We start from the raw sequence: 27,092 nt of genomic DNA, 5'->3' as shown, positions 1-27,092 counted from the left end.
GCCTGGGAGGACAGAAATCCAGGTTGGATTTTGACCCTCAAAGCCTGGATTCTAACACCAGACCTAAATGATTGTCCTCCTCTGACCAAAATGCAACCTTTCTGCATATTTCACACTTGCAGGTTTAAATCTCCATTGTGACTTCAAGACATAAAGCATGCTGGAGAAATACTGGACAGATGGAATATTATGGATCTTCATTTAGTTGGTCACAAACATGTCTTAGATTTAAGAGCTGCTTTTAATGATGTATCACTCATTAAAACATGTGGGTTTCCAGCTGTGGTTTTATTTCCGGAACTTTGAAAAAGTATCTTTGCTAAATTTATTGCTCCAGGTGGAACAGCGCAGCGAAATAACCCAGTGACAGAGACTCCCCTGCTCCTGGCAGCAGATGCAGGCCTTTCCAGCTGAACTGTTATTGATGGAGGAATGTATCATCCTGCCTCCCACCATCCCTGACACTCTGCATTGATGAACTACGCTGTCACACACGTAAAGTACAACCACAGTAATCTGTCCACAAGGCGTACATCCCTACTGCTCCAGCCTGATCTTCATTTGAGCTATGAAAATCTCTATCATGATGCAAAGCGAAAGAAATTCTGATAGATTTCGCAGGAAATGTGCATAAATAACTTGTTCAAACGTGTAATTCAGAAATAATCTGGCCAAACACTCAGAAAACAAGCATTTTTTGTCTTTTTTGTCGTGCCATTATTTTCCTGTTGTGCTGTTTGGTCTCAGCTTTAAAATGTCGAGCTGTGCGTCTGTTCACGGCTGATAAAAATGTCAGCTGGGGAAAACGGCGACTTTGTCATTTCTCGCAGGGTGCTTATACTTTAATAAAATAGTATTCTCTTTCCTTTTAGTTAAGTATTGTCTTCATATTAAATGCAGATGTGGTTCTGTGAGCTCAGAATGGAAGCTCAGAATCTCAGCTGGGTTATGGTGAGTTCTGCAGCTCAGCAGAAGGCAAAGCCCCCCAACAATTATTGCTGTAGCGCCCAATATGCATCGTCAGCTCCCATATTTTCCTTTTTATTCTCCACTGTCTCATAAAGTGCGATTTAGCAAAAGGAAGGGAGGTGTTTTTTTCTGTCGTCACACATGGTGGTGGATAGTGAGGCAGGCTGCCATCTATTGGCTCAAAAGGATGAAATCCTAACCATCACCGCCACCAACACCGCCACACCTCAGCGGTCTTATCGTTCCGACTTCAAACGCCCACTCAAACACTTCATCAGAAGTGATTCATGCGTTTGAGAACACCAGAAAAATGTCGTTTTTGCATAAAGTAATAAAAGCCAATAAAGGTAAAAGCCAACAGCATCAAATCCAACGTATTTCCAACCATATATACAAGTGTAGCCAAAAGGCCGTACAAATATGACAAATATAGGGTTTTACTGTAATGGAGACGGCCTAAAATAAATAAACAGAAAACATCGCACAGAAACCAGATCTGTGCACAACTGTATTCAAAGTTTAGGTTTTTATTGTTGTTGTTGTTGTTGTTGTTAATGGGATAACTGATGGAATAAAAGGAAATGTCTTCTTCCTACTTAGTGAAAGATGTGGGCACAAGATGGAATATTTTGAGTTCATTAATGTTCTTCAGATTGTTGAATCCTCTCAGGGCAGCTACAAGTCTCTTTGCCTTTGCTGGATTTCAAACCGTTGCCTTTTGCTCCCAGTTCAAGTCCCAGTTCAAGTAACTAGTCGTGATGGGAAAGGTGCAGATGTGGCGCTGGTGTTTTGATAATCGTATTTACATGTTGCATCGAGCTCCTGCTGGGATCTGTCGGACATTAAGAGACTCTTCATGCAGGAAGCTCTTATATGGTAATGAAATCGATCGGACCGATGTGTGCACCAATCAGAAGCCTTTGATTTATATGTAAGGGACTGTGGAGAGGTGTAGTCGCTTGGCAACCGCCTAATGAAGTGGCTGCGCTGTGACAATTTTAAAAGATGATATAATACATTATAATTTGCCTACCGCCTCTTATTGCACATAAGAAAGAAAATTGTCATCATTTTTTTTCTGGCTGGAGCACCGAAATACAGTAAATGTGATTGAGTCTTGAATGGACCAATAAAGTGAGAAATGCGAGCTAGATTTAAAGATATTTCAAGATTTGGGTTCGGTCAGAATCATTTCTCCTTCAGGTTTATTATTATTTCAGCAGTTCATTTCCCCAATCTGTGACGCCAAGTCCCGTTTGATCCCCGATCAACGTTAACGCATAACCCTGCCACGGATGCGCAGTGCACAATGTAAATCTGTACATGTAGGCTGTGTTCCAGGAGGCAGCGATGGATGAGCACAAGCGAGGAAAAAAGACGGATGGCACACACTGCAAAAAAATGAAATATTTACCAACAATTCACGAACCCCGGCCCTAACTGTCCGACCAGTGACAATCACAAGAGCATCTCCATAAAAGAATGGTTTTTTTAATCAGTATAAAAGAGCCAGTGGTCTTTGGGGGAATGATATTCTATGGAGGAAATCCAGTCATTGGGCTCAGTGGATTTCCAGCGACCACCTATGCAACGTTTTGCAGCGCAGTTTTGCCTGAATCGCTGAAGGAATGAAACGGGACCAGCTTTATTGCTGAGGACACGACTTCCCCCTGCCCACACGATGATGTTCACCCTCGAATATTCATCACTGTTATTCCCGCTGACCCTGAGATCCCGGAAAACATCGTAACGAAATTAAGGACAGTATGTCTGTCGGATGGCACGGACCCCTCGGAGACCTTCTGGTTCCTTTTGTTCGTGGACAATCTATAAAACAGGGAAATTGTCACTTACAGCAGTTGGTGACGGCAAAACTGTTGGCCACTTCCAGATTGTCAATGTGAGGCGTCAGCCTGAATTCAGAGGTGCCAAACTGAACCATTCCTATCCGAAACGCGCTGTATTCTTGATCCGCGCCCCGTGGAAACAGGCCCCCTGCAATCGACAGCAAAAGGCTATCCTTTAGCATCGTTAACTATAAAAATACATATTTCAATGCAATTTTGTAATAGTCCTGTGATTTGTCCTATTATCTTAATTTTTATATATATATTTTTTAAAAAAAACATACCAATTTGAACACTGGGCGAGCCGCCTAGCGCGCATCCCCATAAAACCAGCAGCACAGAAAGGGATAAATTCACTATCTTCTCCATGTCCACAGTTTAGGTGTCCACGTCCACCACAGGACTCTGAAATTCCTCGTTCTCTCCGTGGATATTAGATCCGACACATATTGGAGCGCTTCGGTCGGGGGAGGAAAATTAAGAAAGAAATCAGCTGCGGCGTCTTACTGCAGGTGTCTCGCAGTGGAAGGACACCAGCAGTGAAGGAATGGTCGCTCGCTATGAAGGACTGTGTCTCCACTTCCGCTCCCCTCCTGCCAGCAGCCGATGCCTCCTCCTCCAAACGCACAGGGACACTGCGCGTCTCCGCTCCTCTCGCCACAGATCCCTCTCAGCATCACACCCACGAGTTAAGAATTCTAATGAGGTGGCGGACAGAGACGGAAATAGCCGAGTGCCAGGAGCCCAGTGCAGCCACAACGGGAATAAAACCTCCAGTTTATGAAGGTTGTATCTTAAGATCTATTTTAATAGCATGAGAAGCTTAAATTCAAACCATCAAGTCATTAGATTTCAGCTGTTGTTGTTTTGTTTGCATGCATACTCTTTTTTTCATTCTAATCCCATAGAAATGCCAGTCTCTTCTTTTATCTCTTCTTTTCCCTCAACACACACTCGCATTTAACGTTTTAACTGCATCCATTATTTGGATACAGAAAGAACAATCACACAAAGCATCCCTTTAAGTTTGATCTGGCACTCACATCAGCCTCCAGTGCCAATCTGCTGAAATTGCAGTTATGAATGGGGTCGCCTGGACCCGACCCCGGAATGAATAAGGACCATCTAGTTCTCTTGGTTAATGAGATCCAGACCAGAGTCTACTACTGGAGACGGAGCCGGAGATTTGAATTTCAGCACCACGGACAGTTTCAGACAATGACTATTCTTTTTCAGACCATGTTTAATTCATCCAAGACTTTAGTTTTTGACTACGATTGGGAAGGAAACTGATCTAAAAGTCAACTTGGCTTTGGCTCTTTATTTTCCCCATTTACTGCTTTTGTACAGGAAATAATCAGCTTTCAGCTGACTGAATCAGAATCTCTGTTTCCTGGACACAGTGTCTCTCATAAGAGCTTAGTCCAGGTCACATTGTAGGAGGACAGCATCTATTATTATTGTTTTGACTGCACCTGTAGGATGAACAGCTGAATACCAGTGGAAAAGCTCATCAAATTAGGCAAGAAAATGCATCAGCAAACCTGAAAGGTGAGGTTAGTCTGTATGGGAAGAACATCAAATCAAAAAATCAGCATAAATATCCAACTGGCTGATTTATTTTTTGTTATTTGACATTAAATATTCCTGAAACAAAATAATGTTTGGGGTCTTTCCTCCACTTCTTTGCTCCATGTGGATACAGGATCCTTGGATTTGGCTTTTCTCTTTATTGGTAATAGTGTTAACATACATGTAATGATGTCAAGTCTGACCTGGTGCACGCTTCCTGTCATGCATGGCTGCACTAAGGCTTAAGTGTAATTTCACTGTGAGTATTGCACAGCAGGATCTGCCATCTATTGAATGTTCAGGTCATCAGATAATAAATGATTGTTGTGCCAGTAGTATTGTGCTCTGTTCTTCAGAATGAGAACACCTCTCAGTCACTACCCTGAAGGCTGTGTGATGATGTTTACCAGAACTAAACTGTATAAATTAATAGCACAGCGGAGCATTTCTGTGCAATCTGAAAAATACAATCGCAGCTTTATTATTATTTTTCTGTAATATAAGCCACAGATGAATAACAATAAAGAGTGCAGATAAACATCATTTAGAATTCCAGTTAATAAAAAAAAAGCTGCATTCTTGTTGCAACTTTCAGTTGCTCCTGTATGTTAGTGCCTTAGAGGCTAAAAGCTACAGTAAAGCCGTGACGTGAATACCCAATGAGGCGTTTGGACACCCAGAAGTTGCTAAGCCAAGCACAAACTGTCGTTAGAACAGTTCTAGGGAGTAAAACCTGCAGGGAGGCGTCCCAAGGTCAGAGAGTGCTCTGACTGCTCAGCTCATGTCGCTCCTTCAGTCTGCATCAGTGTTTACATACATTTCCCTCCATATCTGCTATATCTGAGTTTCCAGTTTGCTTTTCACCTATCAGTTTGTTTTAAAAGCCTAAACTGAAGTATAATCACATAGCTTTGGGACTGAAAAGGCTTCAAAGCTGCACAAAAAACTCTGATTTAAGCAACAGAAGTTTGGCAGTCGAACCAATGAAACATGAAATCATGCAACTGTGGAAATGAGATGTGATGATGGAGTTATTGTAATAGCTCCCAGCTGTCTGCATTTCACATTTCATATTTCTTCTCTAGTTTTTTCATTCAGGCTAATCATTCTCATAAGCCCTGTGCTGCATTTATTGGTATGGCTCATCATGAATAAATTAAAAATGATTAATTAAAAAAATGCAATATTAAATAGTAAAAATGCATCATCTCTGTCCTGCTGTGTTGTTAGTTGAGTTGTTATTGTACCTCAAACTTTGCACATCATGGCGTTCGGAGGCCGTGTTCACAGTAAATAAGCTTTCAATAAGCCTTGCGGCTCCTTCCCCCCAGTGTTCCTCCTGATCATTGCCTGACTGTCATGGTGCCTTTCGTGGTGGCTCAGTTGGCAGCCTGGCGAGAGGTCATGTTGGATTATAAAGCCCCCTGTGTGATAAAGGTTACTGCACTAAGCTACTAGCGGGGTGCATGGGTGGATCATTCGCACAAACACACATACACACTTGAGGAACACACACATTACATGAGTCAATCAGCACCAAGGATTCTTTGATACCCACCGCTATGCAGCTGTGGATTGTTCCATAACTGATCTGCTGGTTAATCTATTAGATTCAAGATGATGGGCAGATAGTGAACAAGACTAAATTGATTAAAAATGCTCTTTAGTAAAATCCTGATCCATGCGGATGGAGGATTGCATCTTTCCCCGAGCTGCTATCATCCTCACACACCATCTGGCAATACATCTTTTCTTACTTGTCCCCAGGAGAGCATTTTGTCTCCTCATTACATTAAGCAAATATAGATCTGGCCATTGGGAGGCACTATAATTTACACTCTTTCTCATTTGTGAGTCTTTACCGGTCAAAATAACCACATTACTTATTGAGTAGTGCAAATATGAGGTATTATGAGTGTTGGGAGACTTGGTTCAGTCCGACTCTCTAGTCTGCATGTCAGGTGGGCGTTTTTAGTGGCAGACCAAATAATTTCTCCTGTCTGTAACCATGGCAGCAGCACAGAAAAAGAGGGACAGAGCGTTTTTGTGTGTGTGTGTTTGGGGGTGTTTTCTGATGTGGTGCAACAACATATCAGCTGCAATCATTTCCTTTCTCCTCCCCAGGAGCACGTCCCGACCCTCAAACCTTCATTAACATGACTGTGTTGATGTGCCATGAGGTCGGCATCTATCTTGCTTCATTAAGCTTGAGACAAATTTCATATGAGATGATGTCAGGGGTCATATTCCAAACAGGTTTGCATGAATAATAAACGCTCAGTTCGGCAGATTAGGGGAGGTCAAGCACTGGCGGGGAAAAACAGATGTGATATACGGTACAGGTGGGCGGAGCCAAGGGACGGCGGATCTGGGATGGTTACCTGGGACATACATTGAAGGCCTGCTGTCATTTAATTGTTGAACACAACACTCAAGCACGCTTGACAACAAATGGTGAAAAGTAATTTAATATATATTTTGTCAAACGCTGATTGTAATTTTCACAAAGACGCGGTCACAGCTCAGTGGCCATTTTACACAAGTGGGATTACTAAAGGAGTGGCAATATTACGTGACCTTCTTGAGAGGAACATGGAACTTTACATTTATCTTTTGAAGAGCAAATCGCCATACCGATAGAATTTCATAAATATCATTTATATGGAATCAATTTCATATACATGCACATTTTTAACATGCTAGGAAATTACAATGATACACTTTGCTTTGATGCTTAAATAAAATGCTATGGGGGCCTTGTTCACGTGGCAAGGGCAAAGAAATCAAACAGCAATTTACAACTGCTCTTTTTATAGATTTGTGCATCTACTGCTGGGCCTAATGCGATCTTTATTCGTGGATTGCACCATTTAAATAGCAGTTACTGTATATATGCAATCCTGTATTGCCCTCAAGCGACATCAATAAAGTACTTTTTAGGAAAAGATGCTATAATGTCCATTTTTAATAAACAAATACAATAGCTGTGAAGATAAAGATAATATATATTTGTTTTTTCTTCAGAAAAATTAGTCTACTGAGGCAGAAATTCCAGTCTTTATGTTTGCATTTATATTTTTGAATGTAATTATAACTACACAGACCTTTTAAGAGAGAGATTAATGATATAATCTCAAGATAATCCCAAGTATACAGACCAGTAAATCACATTGAAAAAGAGGAAGGTGAAAGGAAAGAGAGCCCGGGCGTACAGGTCAATTCTTTTTGCAGCAGTGGGGATCACTGGTTTTGGGGGCGGAGGTTTCTTGTTGTTCTTGGACTGGGATTTGCCGGCACCGGTGTCGATGGGCTTCCCGTAGCAGTCGAAGTTCGACAGCTCAAAGTCCCGCGGGAGGGATCCCACGATGCTGAAGTCGTTGGTCCTCAGGTCTGACTTTGAGGTGCACACCTTCTTACAGCGAATTTCAGCAACCTGGTTACAGAAGAAAGATGACAAGGAGGATTAAGCTTTGGCTTCATTTCCTCTTTTTTAATCCCCAATCTACAAACCAACAGCCTCAAGTTCATTTTGACACCAACTGAGGCCATTTTTGTTTTCCAATACTGAATACATGAATCAAATCTGTCCCATTCTCTTGGATGAGTGCTGCCATCTCACACTGAGATGGGACGCTGCAAAAACATGCACAAACATGAAATTCACATGATTGTAATAAAATGACGTTAGTTTCAGGACAGGGGAGTGCAGTTAAAGATGATTCGTGCTGTCACATGGGGTCCTTCGAATCAGCTCTATAAGCTATCACGTGGCAAAAGGGTTCTTCTTAAAAGTCAGCAAAATGTGTGGAAATAATCCCGTTCATCATTCTCCCCAGAGGCCTGCAGAGTGTGCAAGATCTAATCAGACAGTGGATGCTTACTCACTTAAGTCATTAAGCTCATTAAAGCTTCATTATTATGATTTGGTTTTGAAGGGAAAACCCAATAAACCTTAGCGTAATCCTCTCGAACCAAACGTGCTTCGGTGAAACACAGACCCAAATTAATTTTAATTAGGTTCAGCGGAATCCACGGCCCATCTGAGGCATCCGAGTGCCAACTGAGCGGCCGTTACAGTCGCTGAGATCTCCGCAGTAGATCTGGGCAGGATCATGTTGAACCAGCGCTGCAGTGTTTTTGTGTTCGTGCTGTTTGTGGAGGTGGGCAGTTACATAACCTCCACGCAAACAACCATGAACACATCCCTGAAACATGGCGATTAAATGTCAATCATGGTGGCTGATGTGACAAAATCATGACAGTATGGATTTGAGATTTCTCTATCTTGAACTTTGGGTTAAAGGGTTTGAATCTCTGTTGCTAAACACCAACAAATCCCAGCCGAGGGTACTGACGTGTAGGGTGCTGACGTGGAGCGGCGTCCCCCCGGTTCCATTGACCGTGTTGTTCCTGGGGGCGGGGCTTTTCCCTGCAGCCTTCTCCCTGGATGCGATCTTGGCCTTCTCGTCCTCGATGCGTTTCGGGCTGTTGAGCATCACCTGAACCACAGCGTACTCCACCAGAGAAGCAAAACCAAAGAGCAGGCAAGCAATCAGCCAAATGTCGATAGCCTTGACGTAGGACACTTTGGGCAGTTCTGAGGCCAAGGACGTGCACTCGGAGGACAAAGAGAGCACCGAGAGGATGCCTGCAGAGACAATAAATGCTTGGTTAAAATTCTCATGTCTCACTTTTGCTTATTTTTTCCCATAGAACCTATATTTTTTAATAGGGATATGAAAATATCTGTTGCATATTACAACTATGCTGAAACGCCCAAAGACAGCAGTACTGCAGGAGACATCGGTGTCACCATGACAACCTGTGATCTCCTCGACAGTGTGGATTTAACTTAGGCACGCAAACACTGATATTTTGGAAGCCTACAAAAGCCCTCCAGAGCTTTGATTAACAATTTTGATCACTCCTTTTGTCTTATTGCACTGATTTCTTTCAGAGATAAAACAGACCATGTGACAAAAGATGAAAGTAATGGTTTTTATCTTTGAAAAAAATGAAATCTGCGACTTCCTATTTCAAATAAAATGCTTTGTAAGGCAACACATATTTTAACTAGTACATCAGCTAACATGTGTAAAGAACAGTAATGGAACGGTTAAATGATCACATGGATGTCCACATGCACATGCACACACACAGTCGCACCGCTCGAGGCTATAAATGAGAGTAGAATCACACCTGGGTGTTGACTGACCTGTACTGATCCCATTTAGTGAGGAGTCAGATGGGGCTTCCAGGAGGAGGAGGAGGAGTGATGATGGAATGAAAGTGGTGATAAACAACTGGAGGGAGGATGAAGAAAAGGAGGCAGTGGACATGTGGGACAACAATGGACTATCTTATCCATGCAGCCCAGCACGCAGCTGCCCATGTGATGCAGTATGTGGCTGACATGCAGCGCCTGGGGTGATGCATGTCTGGATGGCTGACCAGTCACAAAAGTTGCTTCTATCACCCTAAAAACTGACACCGCAGTAGCACAAAAGCATAATAGCTGAATTACCATAATGCTAACTGAGTCACTATTACACTGGGATGGCATTACGTAAGGTGGGAAGATGGGAAAATGGCGTCATTTTCACTTCAACACTTTCAGAGTTTTCAGGAGTGACAAGTTGAGTTTTATGAGGTGAAAAAGAAGGAACCTAAAGCTCCGATGCCCCTTTTAAATCGTGTTCAGGGAGACCCTTTCAAACACTGTAATTGAATCAAACTCTTTGTTTTTGTGGTTACTGGAACGGTACAAACGAGACCCAGCCAGGGCCAAACTGTTACTGCATCCCCACTCGCATAATAACAACCTTATTTAGGGAATGCATCATGTCCTCTGGTTTACAAACAGCTTTATTTAATTTGGTTGAGAGGGATCAGATTTTCCTTACTGATCATTTGACCCTTTTTGGATTTAGATGTTGCCACAGTGACTTGGTGGCGAGTTGACCTACCTAATGCGGCAGTCAATAATTTAATCATTTCAGAATTCCTTATGTCACATTTAAATATAGACACATGGGCTGATATCAGAGAGGATGTCTGCCATTTTTAGTATGTCTGTTGCCCTCATTTGTCTTTGCGAACTGTACGTGATAACTTTATCATCGCTTTAATAGGAGATTGTTGGTCAGAAGATTGCATGTTGCCATTTAAAAGGCCCCTACTTGCCTAAACACTCCTGCAGTGAGCCCCATCTGTCCATGGCAGCTATATTTAACGGTTTCTCCCACAGAGATCAACACTGGAAATGGTAACATGCTTGAACCATGAAACCCTTCATGGTGTCAAAGTGACTGATGGTTTCTTGATTGAGGTAATTACAACCATGATTCTTAGCAAAGACAACCAGTAATAGTCGAGCCACTATTATCCCCTTAAAGGGAAATTTATACTTAAAAGCAAATTCTACCCTATAGTTGAACATTGTCGCGACAGCAAAATACATATTCAGATCATGTGTATGACTGAAATCTAATAGAAGTGATCTAGTAATCCTCACCTAAGGGAACCCTTGCGGCACTTGCATCAGGGTTGATCCAGAAGGACAGCCATGAGAGCACCACAATGAGCAGCGTGGGGGCATAAACACCCATCATGTAGAACCCAACCTGTCGCCTCAGGGTGAAGATGACCTCTACGCAAGTGTAGTAGCCTGCACAAAGGAGGCAAACATACTCAAATGTCAACAGCAAAGTTTACTTCAAAATGCAAGAAAAGGCAAGAAAATTGGATCTGGGCATTATAAAGTAATTTAGTTCCACTTTAAAGCCTCCAGCCTCTGAAAGATTTAGCTCACAACTGCAAGGTCTTGGGAAATTGTTTGGTGGTTGGCCAAGAATGACTGTGTGCGCGTGTGTGTGTTTGTTTGTGTGTGTACCATCTTGTACATATTACAGAGAGCTAAGAGCTGTATCTGATGTGAACCATTTTGCACAAGGCAAAAGAAAAGTCCTCTGATGAGCTTATTTCAGTGCCCAGAAGTGCAGCTTTCAGAAGGTCATCTGTCGTCAAAGACAATACGTTTTCAATTGTGAATGCAGCACTTTGAAACAATCAGACAGCTTCTCCCGGAACCTCGGCAGCGGCGTCGTACGTTTCCTCTTTGCTGCTGATGGGAAGGTCCAACGTGATGGTCGAGTGGGTCTGTTAAAGTAATATTTAACCAGCCCGGGAATCCGGCTGAGCTTTACGCAGCGAACGGGGGCCGCCTGCGGTGCGGAGCAGGCTAGAACCACTCATACACAGAAGTGAGCTTTGTGTCTGAACCGGTTACCATGGCAACCTTTTAAAAAGGCTGAATCATTGCCAGCTCTGAGCCTCTTAAATGTGAGCACGGAGGTCATGCAAGCTGTATTGGCTGATAGAGATTTTCCAATTCACTGAATGCGGTTACTCTCGTATGGAACAGTACCAGGAGGGCTTTTTTATGGGATTTCACTTTAATAGGAGAGTGCCCTGTCCTGCCACAATCCTTGGGAAAGGGTCAGTGCGACAGTTCTGAAACTAAGCACAACTGTCAAAGATAGACCCAGGTTGTATTTTCACTGACTTAACTATTAGTTCTTAATTGGAGAGTCAGCAGAATCTCACCTGGTAAAAGAGCTGGTTCGGTTTTATAGCCATGATTGACAGGTGCTGATTGGTTAAGTGGCTCATAAAGAGCTTCTTTGCTAACTCATCTGCCCTGCCAGGTCAGTGATGCTTGCATGTAATGTCACTACAGAGAGATCACACCCTGACACAGAAACAACTCCAGCTTCATTTCCGTACACAGAATAAAATGACGTGGTGTCATCCATCACCCTCAATGGACTCGCTGTGCACCACATAGATTAAAAAATTCACAACCCGCTTCCACTATATCATATCCTGATGACATACTCCAAAATGACAGATGGATAATATGCAACTTTTAGCCTGACAGTAAAAAAAGGGGTGAAAAAAGGGGGGAAGCATGTTAGCTACATGCTGACGTGCTTCTAGTTTGGAGTTAAGGCAGAACTATCAAGGTTAATGCAGTCATAAGACCATGCAAAGCTGTGATAGTTGTAGAATAATTGGAATGTTAATCCTTAATCCTTGACCAATCAGAAAGGAAAATTAAAATTAGATAACAGCGACGTGATGATATTTGTGCTTTAACCAGAGAGATGGTCTTATAGTATCAGTCAGATAAGGATTTTTACTCTGAATTAATCATTCGACATCATCTAAAAGATCCATTAACCTTTATCTGATTTCTCCAAGGAGGAACACTGATTGTACAGTGACCGCACCAAAAATGACACATGTAGCTGCTGATCTCAGAGAGCTAATAGAGAGAGCTAACAAGAGCAAATACCTGAGCTTTTTAACATATTTGTGGTAGCACAGAACATAACAATGGCTCTCACCTGGATAAAACCTGGATATTTTAAAGAGAATAAATTTAAAAAACATGTAAGAAAAGGCCAGAGATAATTAGAATTCAAAGCAATAACAACACTTGCACTCTATGGAGATGCTCAAACTCATCCATGCTACAGTATATCACACATTACTGTAAAGATGATTTGTCTTTGATAATCTGTCTGAGAATGGCTCTACCTGTTCCCGCATAGTATTTGGTGCAGTTCCCATAATCAATATCTTCCTGTCTGATGTCAAACTGTGGTAGAGCTATCTCATCCATTTGCACGGGGTCTCCTGTCTGCCACATGAACTGCAGGTCGTCTGTGGTGTAGCCAACTGGAGAGAAACCACATTCAAGTCATTGTATAGTGCACAGTAGATATTAAACTGCATATTTCTTGCTCTTGATTTCTAGCTTTACATGTGTTTTGCAGAACTGAAATAGAAAGACTCACAGCTTTCAAGTTGCATTTTGCACCTCTGTGTGTCCATTGGGAATAACGTGAGATCCAGTGGACAAGAAAGGGTGACAGACAATCTGGAAGAAAAGACCTGGAATTTACTCTATCAAAAAAACCCTACTTATCTTACATCTAATTACAAAAAAAACACAACCAAGTTTGGCTAATATTGGCACCAGAGAGCAACGAAACTAAGCAGCAGCATTCATCCGACTACATTTTCACGGAATTGTTTACTTCACGAGCAAATGCGGTGACACGTCTTTAGACAGCTATGAAAAGGGAAAAAAACACCTTTAAAATGCCATGACATTTTCAGTCAGACGTGAATAAAATGAAAAAAAGACGTTCTAAAAATGTGATATTAAACCATGCTAGGAAATAAAGGTTGTTTTTTTCATTTTTATCGTTGCATGGCTGCAAAATCTTCTGTGAAAGTTCACAAACGGTCACACACACACACACACACACACAAATCATGAAATTCAACCAATCTGCTACCTCATACTAATCAGAACGTCTCCATTCCGGAATATAAACAGGAGGATGTTCTCCTGGGTGACGTCATGGAAGTTGGCGCTCTTCTCGTTGGCGAAGAACAGGTCAGGTTTCCACAGACATTTGAACATTTTGGGGTCGACAGTCAGAGAATCTGACTTGAAATCTGGTGGAAGCTTCAGCCTGGGGTCGTTCCAGCGCTGCCGCAGGAAGATGTTAACTCTGTAGTCCTGTGGAAAAACAGCCGCAAAGGTTCATCCAGGTGGATTTCTGAGGAAGTCACTTTTCAAATGACGACAGGCTACAAGAGTCCTTCAAATCAATTCTGAGTGTTCTGGATGATATTTGATCAGAATATGAATCATTATTTGTGTTCCTGTTGCATAAATTCACTAAAATTCAGTAACTTCCTGTTATTAACATTTGTCCTTTTTCTAAAAATCCACCTATTTGGCCTCATGCACTCTAACATTTCCATACAACATTCCTCTAAAGTGAGGAAAAGCTATCATTTAATGATGAACGACCATAGCGGAAGTGTGTGTTTTTTCCTCTGGGTAAATCATTCAGCTAATTTCAAATCAATGATTGCAAAGAAACTAATGCCGTCAAACCTGATAGCAAGACGAGATAAGGTATTCAAACATGTGCACTTGGTCAAACACCAAAGACCTGAGCCATGGAGCCAGATTTTTAAGGTTAATTAGGTAACTTATGACTTTTGAGTCACTTCTCGTTAGGGTGGATGAAACGTTATCATGCTGTTAAAAGGTAACCAAAGGTGTGCCGGCAATGTTTGATGTGCTTCCTTGAAGATCTTTCTGTCCAAATGCCTAAAAAATGCAATGCTGCTTTTTTGGAGACTAGCCCACTATCTTTACTGGTGAATGACAATGAATGTATAACACATTTATTAGCATTTTTATGCCATCTGTTGAAGAGAAGAAGAAGAAGAAGAAGAAGTGAACTGTATTGCATGAAGCGAACCGATCAGAAGAGCCGCATTCATTTTGCAGGTCTTTGGGGAACACAAAGCAAAAAGCACCATTGGATTAATGTTGCCGACATGAATGCGTAACTGTCCGTTGTTTCGTTTCTAAATGTGGCCGCTGGCTCTGCTCAGTGCACGACCCAGGCCAAGATACTAACCTCAATCCTTTCGTTTGTCTGCATTGATTCCATGCAGGTGAGTTGCTGTGTTTAACTGCATGCATGTGACATATACTTGATCTAAGGTTAATCTTAACCTTAAGGTTCTTTAGGTTAGAATCATTTAAGTGTCAGGAATCTGTCTGTCCAATGACAGGTCTGGCAGACGTTCATCTACTGCATGATCCAAAACATTCGCTCAAGAAGTTCTAGCAAGTTATTCGATACATAAGAGATATTTGATAGTCAAATGTTTAAGAATGGGTAAGAAATTCAGCAACAGCCCTCAATGTGGTTTATTTTCCTGCCAGTGAACATTTCTGAGAGGGAAAGCAGGTGGTCAGAGTGTTGATGCTTGATTTTGGAAAAAGTTGCTCCGACACAACCTGATTTGACTTTTAAAGCGACGCTGATAACAACAGCTGGGGCCTCCTCAACACTTGAAAACCAGACAAGGAAAATCTATCTTCCCTCCTCCCGTTTGACTCTAAATCTGCCGGCGTATTTGCATATGCATTGAATTCCTGAGGGATTTAACAAGGAAGCGCAGAAGCTGTCAATGCGAGTCATGCGAGTTGGAGCTGAGATGAGGCTGTAAATGTGAGTCTCTTCAGATCAAATATCCCACACAGATGTGACCCAATGTCCCTTCCATCACCTTCAGAATTCATTTGAAACATTCCTCATTTTCACCCCATTCTTCAGCCTTCGGGGAGAAGAAAGAAGGCAGAAATTGTCATCTGGGAGACTGTCACCTCTCTCTCTCTCTCTGTCTCTCTCTCTCTCAGCTTACACTTTTTCTTTCTCTCCTTCCATTTTCTCCATCACTTCTTATCTTTTCTCCTTCCCTGGTCTCTAAAATCTTCATATATCTTACCACTTCTTTGACATTTATTTCTGCTACATCTGGGTTTTTTGTTTGTACTCTTTTAGAAGCTATAACATGTAGTCTACATCTACCTTCCAGCAGCATTCTTCTCTCAGAATATTAACCGTCATCATGGCAGCCAAACTCTTCTAAATGCCCCACTGAACCCTCTCAAACGTGCCCAAAACATGTCCCAGAAGGTGTCTGCTGTAGCGGTTCCAGCTCTGATTTATTGCTCATGGTTGTATTGATTACCAATACTGTCAGGCTGGAGGGAGATTAGAGTTCTTACCATTGTGGTTTCTTGGATGGAACCAAAACTGTTGATGAAAATGTTCACTCGGTCTTCCACAGGAGTTCCTGGATTTGGAAAGAACAAATGCCACCTTCAGGTGTTGATTTCACTCAGCTTCTCGACAAGAGGAGATTTTCCAAGATGGCAGCGCAGTCTGCCTGTTTCTCCTCTGTTACACTATTATTAATTAGTAATACCTCCAATCACAGTTGTGTAGAATTTCCCCAATTGTTGAACTTACTTAGCTTATTTTATTTTTACTGGCCTTACAAACAAAACATGCTGCACTCCCAATGAGTAAAAATATGCCTGTTAGCAGTGGGCAATGAGAGACAATTTTCTCTCGTCCCTGCGTTTTGCATAAAGCAATAAAATTCTTAATTATGCAGGCTCCTCATTCTGATTTAAATAGATGATTTCCTTTGAGGTGTTTACAGAAGGCTGAAGAGTTTCAGGATATATTCTATCAAGCAATTCAACAAAATGAATGTGCATAATAAGGATGTGGCTCATACCCTGCATGCATTAATAGGGATAAACTAATTGTAACAAACACTCCTGGTATTGGCTAAGCAAGCGCTTCGGACTGGAATTCATGCATACACAACAGTTTAGCATGTCATTTGGGAGGTTGTGACATAGTAGATGTTAATGGACACAGAGCTTCCAGCCCACCCTGAAATTTAGAGCAGATGTCTGGCCGTCTACTGGTTGCTGGCAGGCAACTGGAGGGGGATGGGGGGGGGAGAAACACATCAAACACTGTCTCAGAAACCACCTCCACTGCCAACTGCCGCAGGATGGAAAGTAACCGAGGATCTACCTGAAGACTGGTGGGACCGTCATCACACAGAGAGCTAGCCAAGTACATCTTTGCTATTTTGATAGCTGTTTGTTGAAACTGAAGCCTTGTGTTCCCCCACTGTGGGTTTGTACGTTACACACGATGGATGGGGGGGGCGCGACAGACGTGGTGGCCTATGGTGCCAGCTCTCTGCCACCTTCAACGATGTCCTCCGGTCCCAGGGTTTAGGTGAATTCAAACCTGGACCATGCGCTCTTGATATCTCACATGATGGCTGAGGGCTAATAACAACCGCTGTGAGCTCACTTCTCCCCCCAAAAATAACCAAATAGCCAAATCTGTTATTTGACAACAATCTGCATAAATGGTTCAAAATATATGGAGATAATGAGAGAAATGAATGGCTAAAAGCTTGTTTGTCCAATAGGACGTTATTGACTTCCATTAAATTAAAATTTTGGCATAAATACGTAACAGTTTCATGTGTGACTGACACCACTACTGGACACATCTGGGCAGCGTTACTCTGTCTTCATGTTTAAACTTTTATATATTTTTACCCCCATCAAGGAGGTTACTTGACAGCTGATATCCGTCTGTCTGTCTGTATGTCTGTCAGGTTTTCTGTCTATTGGCAAAGTAACTCAAAAGTAATGAATGGACTTGAATGAAATTTTCAGGAAATGTTGATCGAGACCTTATTTCATTTTGATGATGTTCCGGATTCCAGGTGGTACTTTGACCTTTGACCAAAGAATAAATCCAAGGTTGCTTTGATCATAAACCCATTAATTATACAACCTTGTGTTGCTACTGCCACAGTATACTACAGGTGTAAGTCTCAATATTTGGCGAAATGAGCTGTTTGGCAGAAGTCTGAGCTCTCTGAGTGCTTTTTCCATGTCTGTTCATGCTGAAACTGGCTCCTGCACCGAGTTTATATTAATGAATTAAATCACCTCGTTAGCATAATGCGACTGCAGCAAAAATGTCAATTAAAAGGAGGGAGACAGACGCAGGAGAAAAAGAGACATACCTTTGAAGTTGGGCCTAATTCTGGGATCGTAGCTGACCAGTAACCTGTTCAAGATGTTACTGGTTGAATTTGCAGGAACTCTGGCCAGATCCTCAGAAGACAGCTGCCTGCACACAAAAGCAAAGAGATGGAGAGAGATCTGTAGGAATACTAAATGAGCAGGATGAATGGATGGATGTGCACCGCCGCCAGTTTATGCTCTGCATAGTTAAACTCTGACCTTAGACAGATACCAGTAAATTAAAAAAATGAATTAACCATTTATCAGCTGATGGAGGAAATTAACTTTCTGGCTGATGGTGGGAGATATTCCCTCTGAGTTTTTGATGGAAACCAATCAGGGCAGCTGACACTTAACTGCAAAGATTTTCAGAGGCTTCATTGAAAGTAAATGTTGTAAACAATGAATGGGATGTTTGATCCCATGTTGAGAATTCCCTGCATTACTGATCCATGAGTGGATTCATCCGTTAAGCTGATGATAAATAGTTCAAATGGCTTGTTAGCAGTTGTTGCACTGCTGACACCAGAGCACAAAGCCTGGTGGGAAAAGAGGATTTTTCCTCACCGCTTAGCCAAAATGTTAGAAAACATCTGTCAACGGAAAATGACCACTGCTGTGTTTACTTTCAAAGACTTTAAGACCAGAACCGCTTGTTTTCCGATGCTGACTGATGAATAAAACAATGGGATAAAGAGAGTGAAAGAGGAGAACGCGATCTGGCAGGACAGCAGGGAGAAAAAGAAAACCTCCTAGTGGGTGGCAGTAAATTCTCCTGCCAAAGAATTCCCCCCTCTCAAAGCACTTTACATATCATTATGTAAACCTTATCAGGAACTGAGGATGAGTTGGATTGCTCCACAGGAATGCTGCGCTGTGTGTGTATGCTCTGCGGTTTCTCTGATCAAAGTGAGACACATAATTCCCATCCAGTAAAGCTCTTTTTTTCTCTCTTTTAACAGGCCCGTCTGACAACCTCAAGCACAACGACTAAACTGGAACCAAGTGGTTCCCTTGATCCGCAGAGACATCAGAAGCAATAAACAGCGGAGGAAAAAAAGGCCACAGCTTTCACTTGCCAAAAAGAGAGCCACATCAAAGCTTTCTATCTTATATTTGGGACTTTTAACCATTTAAGGAGAGAAAAGGGTGAACTTGCAGTGCAGAGATGAGACAGTCCAAAGGTCTGTAAGCACACGCAGCATCGACGGCCCATCCTGGAAGATTAAAACAGCCTCACTTTTTTAAAATTGACTGATAGGCTGAGGGTGAGCTGATGTTTAAAGGGTGGAAGCTATGAGATCTTTCTCACTGCCCAGATTAGAGCTTCGTTCTGGGACGTCAGTTGGTGTGAAACGCTTGCGTCGCAGTGTCGTATTGCACTTGAGCGGCTCTGCAGTGAAGCAGCAGATGAGAATGATGAAACTTGCCTTAATATAGGCTGGAATGTGAAAATTATTAGGTGTAAAGTAGCCCATTACAGAATATTACACATCTTCTCCAGTCCATTTTCACCTTGCACCCTGCTGTGACAGCCTGCCGTGGCTTCCTTATTAGCACACTCTGGCTTTTTCTTGCCATTCTTTTTTAATCCCTATTGCATTTGTTGGCTTATTATGCTGTTTAAAGGAACCATAACTTTATGTTTTGTGTTTTTTTCTAAAGAAGAGCAGATCATTTAAGGTCTCCTCTGACAGTAAGCTCCATTGCCGAGTTTTTGCCAAACCTATAGCAAATACGCCGGTCCATACTTACGAAGGACAGTAAACCTGCTTCCCTTTCTTCTTTCCTTTCTTTGTTCCCTTTTCTTTGCTAAGTGCTCCCTCTAGGCAAAGGGACAGGACCAGGAGGAAGATGGTGATCTTCTTAATACCCATTCTGGTGTGAAGCAGACCTGTGGGATCAAACACAAAATAGAGGAGGTGTCAACATCAGAGGAGAGACACTGTGGGAACCTGAGCAGTGAAGCAGCCTGAATCATTTTTCTGCCAGATCCAGCGAGTCCAGCACTCATTCATGTGCAAGGAAGAAAGAAGGCTGCTTAAGCTTCTCCCCGTGGCTTCTCCCCTTTTGATTTGAACTGGGATGCTGTGACTTTGCCTCTTGCTCTAACGATGCGTGACTGAATAAAAATCAATCACAAACAAATGGTGCAAATTCCAGCATAAGCGCGGATGAACATTTGAATAATGATGGTCATTCTAATAAGATGGATGTGACCTCCAAAGCTAAATAAATATTATCGGAGGGCAAAAGGACCTTCTGAAGGTAAAAACCTGCAGTAAGGTATTGCTGCGTGTTAAGGATGATTTTTAAAAGATGATATAAACCACTTGAGCTGTGGCTTCATAGTTTTCAGTGAATCAATCAAAATAGGAAATAGATTATAATATTGGGTTAATTTACTCCTGCATTCTTACAATTAGAGACTATCTGATACCACTGCTAATTTAACAGTCTGTTCAGATTGTGCAGGGGATTTAATTTTTATCCATTGCATATCTGACATATTTTTGGGCAGTAGTGACAGTTTTTTTGTGGATTTACCGATCATTACATTATTGCGCAATGAAGCTGTAACATTACCTCAAATCCGTCACTATCAGAAGTCACGTCCAACTTTGTTGCCACATAAAAATACATTTTAATGCAACACTACGTTCTAACAATGGGTTTGAGCTCCAGACATCTTGTTGTTCTTGGCAGGTGGATGTAATCCATTGACTTTTTTCCCAGCTATTTTTCAGGAAATAAACTAAAAATATTAAGGAATGTATAATGCTGCATACTAGATGTGACACCTGCTCTGAATGTTAGACCTGTAATGGTAGTTGTGGTAACTACAGTGGTCTTCGGTTCTGGCAGGTCCTCAAATCTAGACCAAATCAGTGTGTCTGCTTTAAATCAGACAGATTCCACTTCCACCACCACAGCAAACAGGAAGCAAACTTCCCAGGATCCCCGTTTATTTCTTTGCATGGCTTGAAAGGGTCATTAATCACAGAGCAGCTTCGGTACCTGTGTGATTCACTCCACAAAAGGAAGTGTTGCCTTTTCTCTGCCTCGGGACAATGAGACAAATGGTGGAGGCAGAAGTCTGCACACACACGTCCCCCATCCTGCCAGCAGGACTGCGAAATAGCTGAAGCGCTTCATTGTCCAGGCAGACGCGCTCCTCCTCGGCACCTCGGCCCAGGAACTCCCAGACTGCTTCTCATCCCAACATTGATCATCATCTTTTCCACTTGAAGCAATTTCCAGCACTCCTTTGTCAACATGCAAATGCTTTTATCTGGAAACCAAACTGAGGCAGCATTGTTTCAGTCCGGGAGACGGGAGGGGGAATGTCCAACATACATCAACAACCATCCGCTCATATCAGCTGGAAGGAGCGACTGATGAGGAATGTGTAACTTGACATCCAGGAACATTTCTCAGAAATGGGTTTCACATGTGACCCAGAATTTCCTTGCACATGCTTCTTATTCTGATCGTTCTCGACATGACAGCTGATATCTTTGACCAGCTAATGCCGTCAGAAGATTAGCTCCATAATGTTGAATTTTTCTGCGCGGCTCAGTTCTGAACACTGATCAACCAAATCAACCCTATTGATCATCTGATTCCAGCAAACCTGCACCATGCAGCCTTTCTGCAGATGCAAAGTGCCTTAGCTAACTTGTTTTTGGACCAAAAATGCTGTTTTCTGAAGGTCCTCCCACGGTTAGCCCGATTGCCTCACAGCAAGAAGGTGGTGGGTTCCGTCCCAGGCTAGTAAATATGCTCTCTGTCTGTGGGTTTCTGAAGCTAATAGCTCTATAATTGTTCACACTAAAGCTAATTGTATTTATTTTGTTCTACCAAGCCTGCAGTAGTATCTAAACACATTGTTGCAGTTTTAGAAAGATAAACAGGAAATATTTCAGAAGAAAAGGATAAACCTAAGGCCACTGCTCCATTACTGAGCCCTGAGGATTGAGAAATGTGGGTTCAGCTGAGTCCATAAGTGCATAAAATGACTCTGGCATTGCCTGACTCAACTCCTGTGCCAGCGCTGTGGAGCATGGTTGTGTTTAACCACTGGCAATAAAACTGCAGATTTTTTTTAGGCACTGGCTGACGGTGACATAAGCAGCCTTCGGGGTCCAAGGTCAATTAGAAATGCTGCTCTGCCCTCATAACCTCCCCATACAGCACAGCACAATTGCTTAATACAGACCGGAGCAGAATTTAGTCAAATGATAAACAAAATCTGTATTCTTCATAGCTACGTCATGAGTTCTCAACAGTGTATCCAGCTTATGGTGTTCGGAAAACAAACCTGTAGCTGCCTGCCGGCTGCATTTTGCTGCTGTTAAGAACAACAATAATCAAGAAATTGTGATTATTGACCAAAAAGCTTAAACATGACAAGAGCAAAGAGAGAAAAACATAGCAGCGACCACCATGACAAAGTGGTGGTGGTGCTGCTGGTGGTCGGGGGTAGGGGGGGGGGGGTCAATACTCACTGAAGGCGTTGTTGTCGTCACAGTGTACCTGCGCGCACGTTACGCATATTAACGACGGGAGTGACGTTTAATAACAAACTGTGGCACACTGCTGCTTACCCTGTGGTGTCCAGCTGTTCCTTAAAACAGGAGTGAAGCTGTCTGTGCAGGCACTCGTGCACTCGTTAACTGGACCGGCCGGAATCTTTCTTTTCCATTCTGACGTCTACTCGACCCTCTGACGCAAAAGATTGAACTGGTAAAAAAAATAGATACATAAAGAGAAGAAACGGCTACATCTCCACAGATCTCTATCGTTTCTCTACTTCCGCGGTCCGTTTGTCCTTCTTCCTGACTCTGTGTTTATATCTGCAGCCCTTTCGCCTCAGCTCGGGATGCCCAAGATGGAGGCTTGCGTGTATCTGTCATGCAACACGCGCAGCCGCGGTTGCGCGGAGCCGGATAGCAGCATCAGCACCAAGGACAGCCGCTCCCCGCCTCCTCCTCCACCCCCACCCCGCGTCCAGCGCAGCATCCGGAGCCGCTGCGGGGCGGTGACGCAGCTGCCTGCACGGGGAAGGAGACGCTGGCGTTCACGTGACGGCCGTTAACGCATCACAATTGATGGCGCTGTCCGTGCGGCGTTCAGGCTGAAGAATGTGCACGATATTAAGAACCATAAAGCAGGGGCTGATTACAGGAGCTGATTCTCTTCTTCCATCGGCTTAATAATTCATCTAATAATCAGCCTCACATGTTTAGGCTTGCTGAAGTGAGTTATTTTTTTTGGCCAAGTAAGAAAAATGACCGAAATTAATTGAGAAATAAGCATCAGTTTGTATTCTTTGATTAGATTCGTCCCCCCCAAGAGTCGTTTAAACTGACAAATTTCAATATAAACTTGCAAATGTTCGACAATATTTGGATATGAAGAGCTATAAGAGTTAAACTAAAGTCTTTAACGTCATTGTTAATCAGTTCAATTGCAATTTTTACTGCCTAACTGCATTTTTGCCTAACTATTTTTGCCTGACTGTAATTTGTGGTTTGGAGCAGGTGTATTAGTCCAATGAATAATAATGCTTCTCATCTTAGTTTTAACTGTTCAGAGGTGAAGCTGAAATAATGCCACCTCCACTGGAACCACCATTATATTGATCAATTCTTATGGATTTTCTATTCATTGACTCATTGCCTCAATGTGTCCTGCTTGGCTGCATGACCAGGTCTAATGCAGACAGGCAGTGATGAGCTCAGAGTTAGCTGACACCCCCCCCCCCCCCCACCGAAAGAGTCCACAGGTGGCCCGTACCAGCGTCTAGACTCTGGGTATGGGAACCTCTCGGGGCATATCGTCTGTGTAAGCACGCATTCTTAAGTGGAATTTGACTCAGTCTTTAGGAATACGCAGTGACACATGCTACGAATAGAATCCCTCGAGCAGATTTGAAACAGATTTCTTTTCTTATGACCACATCAGTTTGGATCTGAATTTTAAAGCAAAAAAAAAAAAAAAGGCATTTTTGATTTAAACCTCCTCTTCAGTGCTTACAATAAAAAATAAATTCCACTGCAGATTAATACCACGTTGATCTGCTTTTCCCTGCAGTTCTGATCTATATCTCACCGGTGTTATGTCAAACAACACGGGAGGCCTGTCCACATTGATCCCTGCGGGACAATTTGGCCTGCCGAGGCCTTTCCATTTGCATAAACATTAACTTTTTGTTTGTGTCCGGAAAAGTTCAGTGGCAGACTGGAAGCGCCATCTTTGATGTATCATTTGCGGGTTGGACAAAAACATCAAGTTGGGTTAGAAAAGCAATTTTGTGTGGTTACAATACATAATGCGCTGCAGATACGTCAACTGCTGGGTTTTGTGTGTGGTTGCTTTTCATCCAGATGGAAATAGATGTTTTAAGGTTATTTTTACTCTTATCTTATTTTAATGGGTTGGGTTTTCTTTCCATGCAGAACAAATGGAAACTTCCCTCAGAGAAGCTTAGCAGAGTGACGTGATAATACTAAAAGTCCCTCAAATGGAGATTTATTTTTACTGAAGAGTCACCGTTTAGAATCCAACCTAAATAGCGCACACACGTGCAAAAACATGCTTGTGGAAGTTTAAGTTATAGGATGCACGGAATTACAACCGTCAGAGTTCAAAATCGCATTATCCATTATTAAACAATGAAATTAAGAGTAAAGTGGCTGCATTTCATGTATAATACCTCAATGGGATGCACATTTTAATCAACCAAAACATAATCTATACACGAAGGGTTGAGTATCCTTCAGTTCCAGTGTGGAAAACATATATCAGACATTTGGGCTCGCATATCAGTTTTAAACTAAAATACAATCCTCAGGAAGAGCAGCCAATGAGGATGCAGAAGTCTGAAGAGTGCTCCAAATAGAATCTAGTTTCACTCCCAAGTCAGATTTTGATGCTGAGGTAAAATGCATCAAACAATGATGTGACAGTTCCCCTCCTCCCGGACCAAATCCTGAATCATGCATGGTGCACCATGTTACAAAATTTAGATGATAGTCACGCTACTACATGACATTACTGCATGAGCACACACACTGCATCTTTGACCGTGCAAGAGCTGCAGAAGTGGGCTGCCACATCACCATTTAACTGAAGGATTCAAGGAACTTTATTGTCTAACAACACACATTAACAAATGGGATGAACTTTACACTCAGGTCCCAGTTATAACCTTTTAAAAGGCTTATGAAAAAGCAAGTTTTGGCACATTGATTATTTATTTTCATAACTAAATAAAGATGTTTTAAATGTTGCATTCTACGTTGTATTCCCATAGCAGGTAAATGGGGAAAAGTGTCTCCTTGAAAATAATCTCTCCCCAAAATTAGCATGTTTAAAGTGTTAAAAATAAAATATATCAATGGGTAAACACCATATCAGAACCTTTTCTTGGGTCTGATTTTCAATCAAAAACTTAATAGTCCACAACTACTAAGTGTAACAAGGACTCAGTGGGCAGGAGCCTGGCTGCAGCCCTGTAGGGTACCACCAGGGGGCTCTAGTTTCAAAGCCAAATGCAGCCAGGGGCAATTAACACCCTAAAGTCCAAATCTTCAAAGTGGTAATTTTAGAGTTAAATATTGTACTAACTGTCAATATTGACTGATAAATGTGTGCAGGCCCCTGCGGAGCAAATATTAGCACATGACTGAACTAACAACTTATTATGTACAACACTGAATGCAAAAGACCCTAGTTTGTGGATATTTTTAGAAAGTATTCATCATTTTTTAAATACTTTTCTTTTGAACTTCCAGTGGAAGCCACAGAGTCCCCCCCCCCGATGGACCACACAGTAACAGCTCCTGCTGCCTCTACTGGAGCTTCGGCCTTTTAAATGAAGTCATCTCAAAAGCGTTTTTCCTTCCCCCTGAGGTACATTAATGTGCTACGATGAGGCTTTAGCCAACGCATCCACCCTTTCCTGTTTCACTTCCTTTCACCTGGAATCAAATGAGGGCATCCCACTCAGTGACAGATGTTGGAACGATGGTGCGTGTCCCCAAAAAAGGCAAAATTCCACTGGGAATTACCACCAGTGAATTCTCATTTGGGGACTTTTCCCACTGTGCACTGTGGACACACAAACTCTCTGGATGGCTTGTCTGCGTAAATCAGCTGTGCCCCCAAAAGGTCTTTCTTGCTTCTAATTTCCTCTGTTTATTCTATTTCTTTGTATCAAAGCTTGAGCTTTTCACAAGACCACCGTGGGAGTGGCAATCAAATGTGGACGAGACAAAATACCCGGCTTTTACAGACAAAACCTCAAGGAGGGAATGAGTGTATGCGTTTGCGTGTGTGTGAGCGTGTTTGCTAGGAAGGGATTCCACAAATTTGAAGTGCTGACATCTGCTGCAGGCCCTAGCAGGGATGGAATGTGATACTCTCCTTTACACAAAGGGCCTTGGCCCTTGTAGCAGGCACAAGAGGACCTCTATAGGTCCTCCTCCATGGAGGCAACACACACACACACACACAACACACACACACACAAACACACAATGAGCGTTCCTTCCTGATGTCTTTTTTCCAGCCATTAACTTCAATTATAACCTCCGAAGCTTCCTTATGCCTCGATACTGGTAGATGGCTAAACTGCACTCTCTTCTTTAAGGAGGTAGTTTGTGAACTATGTGAGACTGGGGGTAAATTGCTGTTGCATTGCATCATCTGTCTGGCTCAATGGGTTCAATATGTCTGTCTCTCCTTTGATTTCAGTGTCTGTGCTGCAAGCAGACTTACAGCTTGCAGTGCACGGGGAATACACCGGCGGATTTGCCAACAAAAGGAGGGACAAGAGTGTGCTGGGGAGAGGGGAAATTGGGAACAGGTGGGGGAACTGCTCCAATTGCTGCCTCTGCTTTGATATGACAAATTGAGAAGCCCCTAAACATTTCCTTCCACGGCGAGACCCCAGCAGAATGTGCCACACTTTTATGAGATGCTTTGTACGGAAATACAAATGTCACACAAAACGTTCAACTGTCACATTGATTTACTCAATAATTTATGTTATTATCTACCTTGGTGATTGCAAGACATCAATACAGTGCTTTGATAGCAGGAAAATAATATATTAATATACAAAATAGTATATAAGTAATTTGGCAAGTCCCAATTTCCCACTTTTGTGGGGAAAAGAC

At 42.4% G+C, this 27,092-nt stretch overlaps 2 protein-coding genes across 9 annotated transcripts in view; both read right to left on the bottom strand.

Moving 5' to 3' along the window:
- gria2b (glutamate receptor, ionotropic, AMPA 2b) overlaps nt 1-3,464 on the bottom strand; it is a 31,113-nt gene extending 27,649 nt beyond the window's left edge. For all 8 annotated transcript variants that reach the window (XR_008952034.1, XR_008952033.1, XM_057043077.1 and 5 more), the window contains exons 1-2: nt 3,101-3,464; nt 2,824-2,964 (exon numbers count right to left, since the gene is read on the bottom strand). Coding sequence is in view for 6 of the 8 variants with exons in the window: in XM_057043077.1 (XP_056899057.1) it covers nt 2,824-2,964; nt 3,101-3,185 (226 nt within the window). In the remaining 2 variants the exon portion in view is untranslated. The remainder of the gene's footprint in view (nt 1-2,823; nt 2,965-3,100) is intronic.
- Nucleotides 3,465-6,840: 3,376 nt separating this feature from the next.
- glrbb (glycine receptor, beta b) lies at nt 6,841-22,935 on the bottom strand. The gene is made up of 10 exons (XM_057043420.1): nt 22,515-22,935; nt 19,663-19,801; nt 17,907-18,013; nt 16,063-16,130; nt 13,757-13,983; nt 13,250-13,332; nt 12,990-13,130; nt 10,903-11,055; nt 8,744-9,036; nt 6,841-7,821 (listed from the first exon to the last, which is right to left on the bottom strand). Exons 2-10 carry the CDS (start codon nt 19,782-19,784, stop codon nt 7,522-7,524), a joined length of 1,494 nt encoding a protein of 497 aa, XP_056899400.1. The 5' UTR covers nt 19,785-19,801; nt 22,515-22,935; the 3' UTR covers nt 6,841-7,521.
- Nucleotides 22,936-27,092: the final 4,157 nt, after the last annotated feature.

The sequence above is a fragment of the Takifugu flavidus genome, chromosome 9 (genome assembly GCF_003711565.1).
Source record: "Takifugu flavidus isolate HTHZ2018 chromosome 9, ASM371156v2, whole genome shotgun sequence".
NCBI lineage: Eukaryota > Metazoa > Chordata > Actinopteri > Tetraodontiformes > Tetraodontidae > Takifugu > Takifugu flavidus.
This window is presented reverse-complemented; position numbering and strand designations above follow the sequence as displayed.

Excerpts from the sequence above, each read along its gene's own strand:
- glrbb (XM_057043420.1), bottom strand. The coding sequence starts at position 19,784 with ATGGGTATTAAGAAGATCACCATCTTCCTCCTGGTCCTGTCCCTTTGC. Across the intron at positions 16,131-17,906 it reads AATTAGGCCCAACTTCAAAG|GAACTCCTGTGGAAGACCGA; the intron begins GTATGTCTCTTT and ends TTCCAAATCCAG. Across the intron at positions 11,056-12,989 it reads CAAATACTATGCGGGAACAG|GCTACTACACTTGCGTAGAG; the intron begins GTAGAGCCATTC and ends TCCTTTGTGCAG.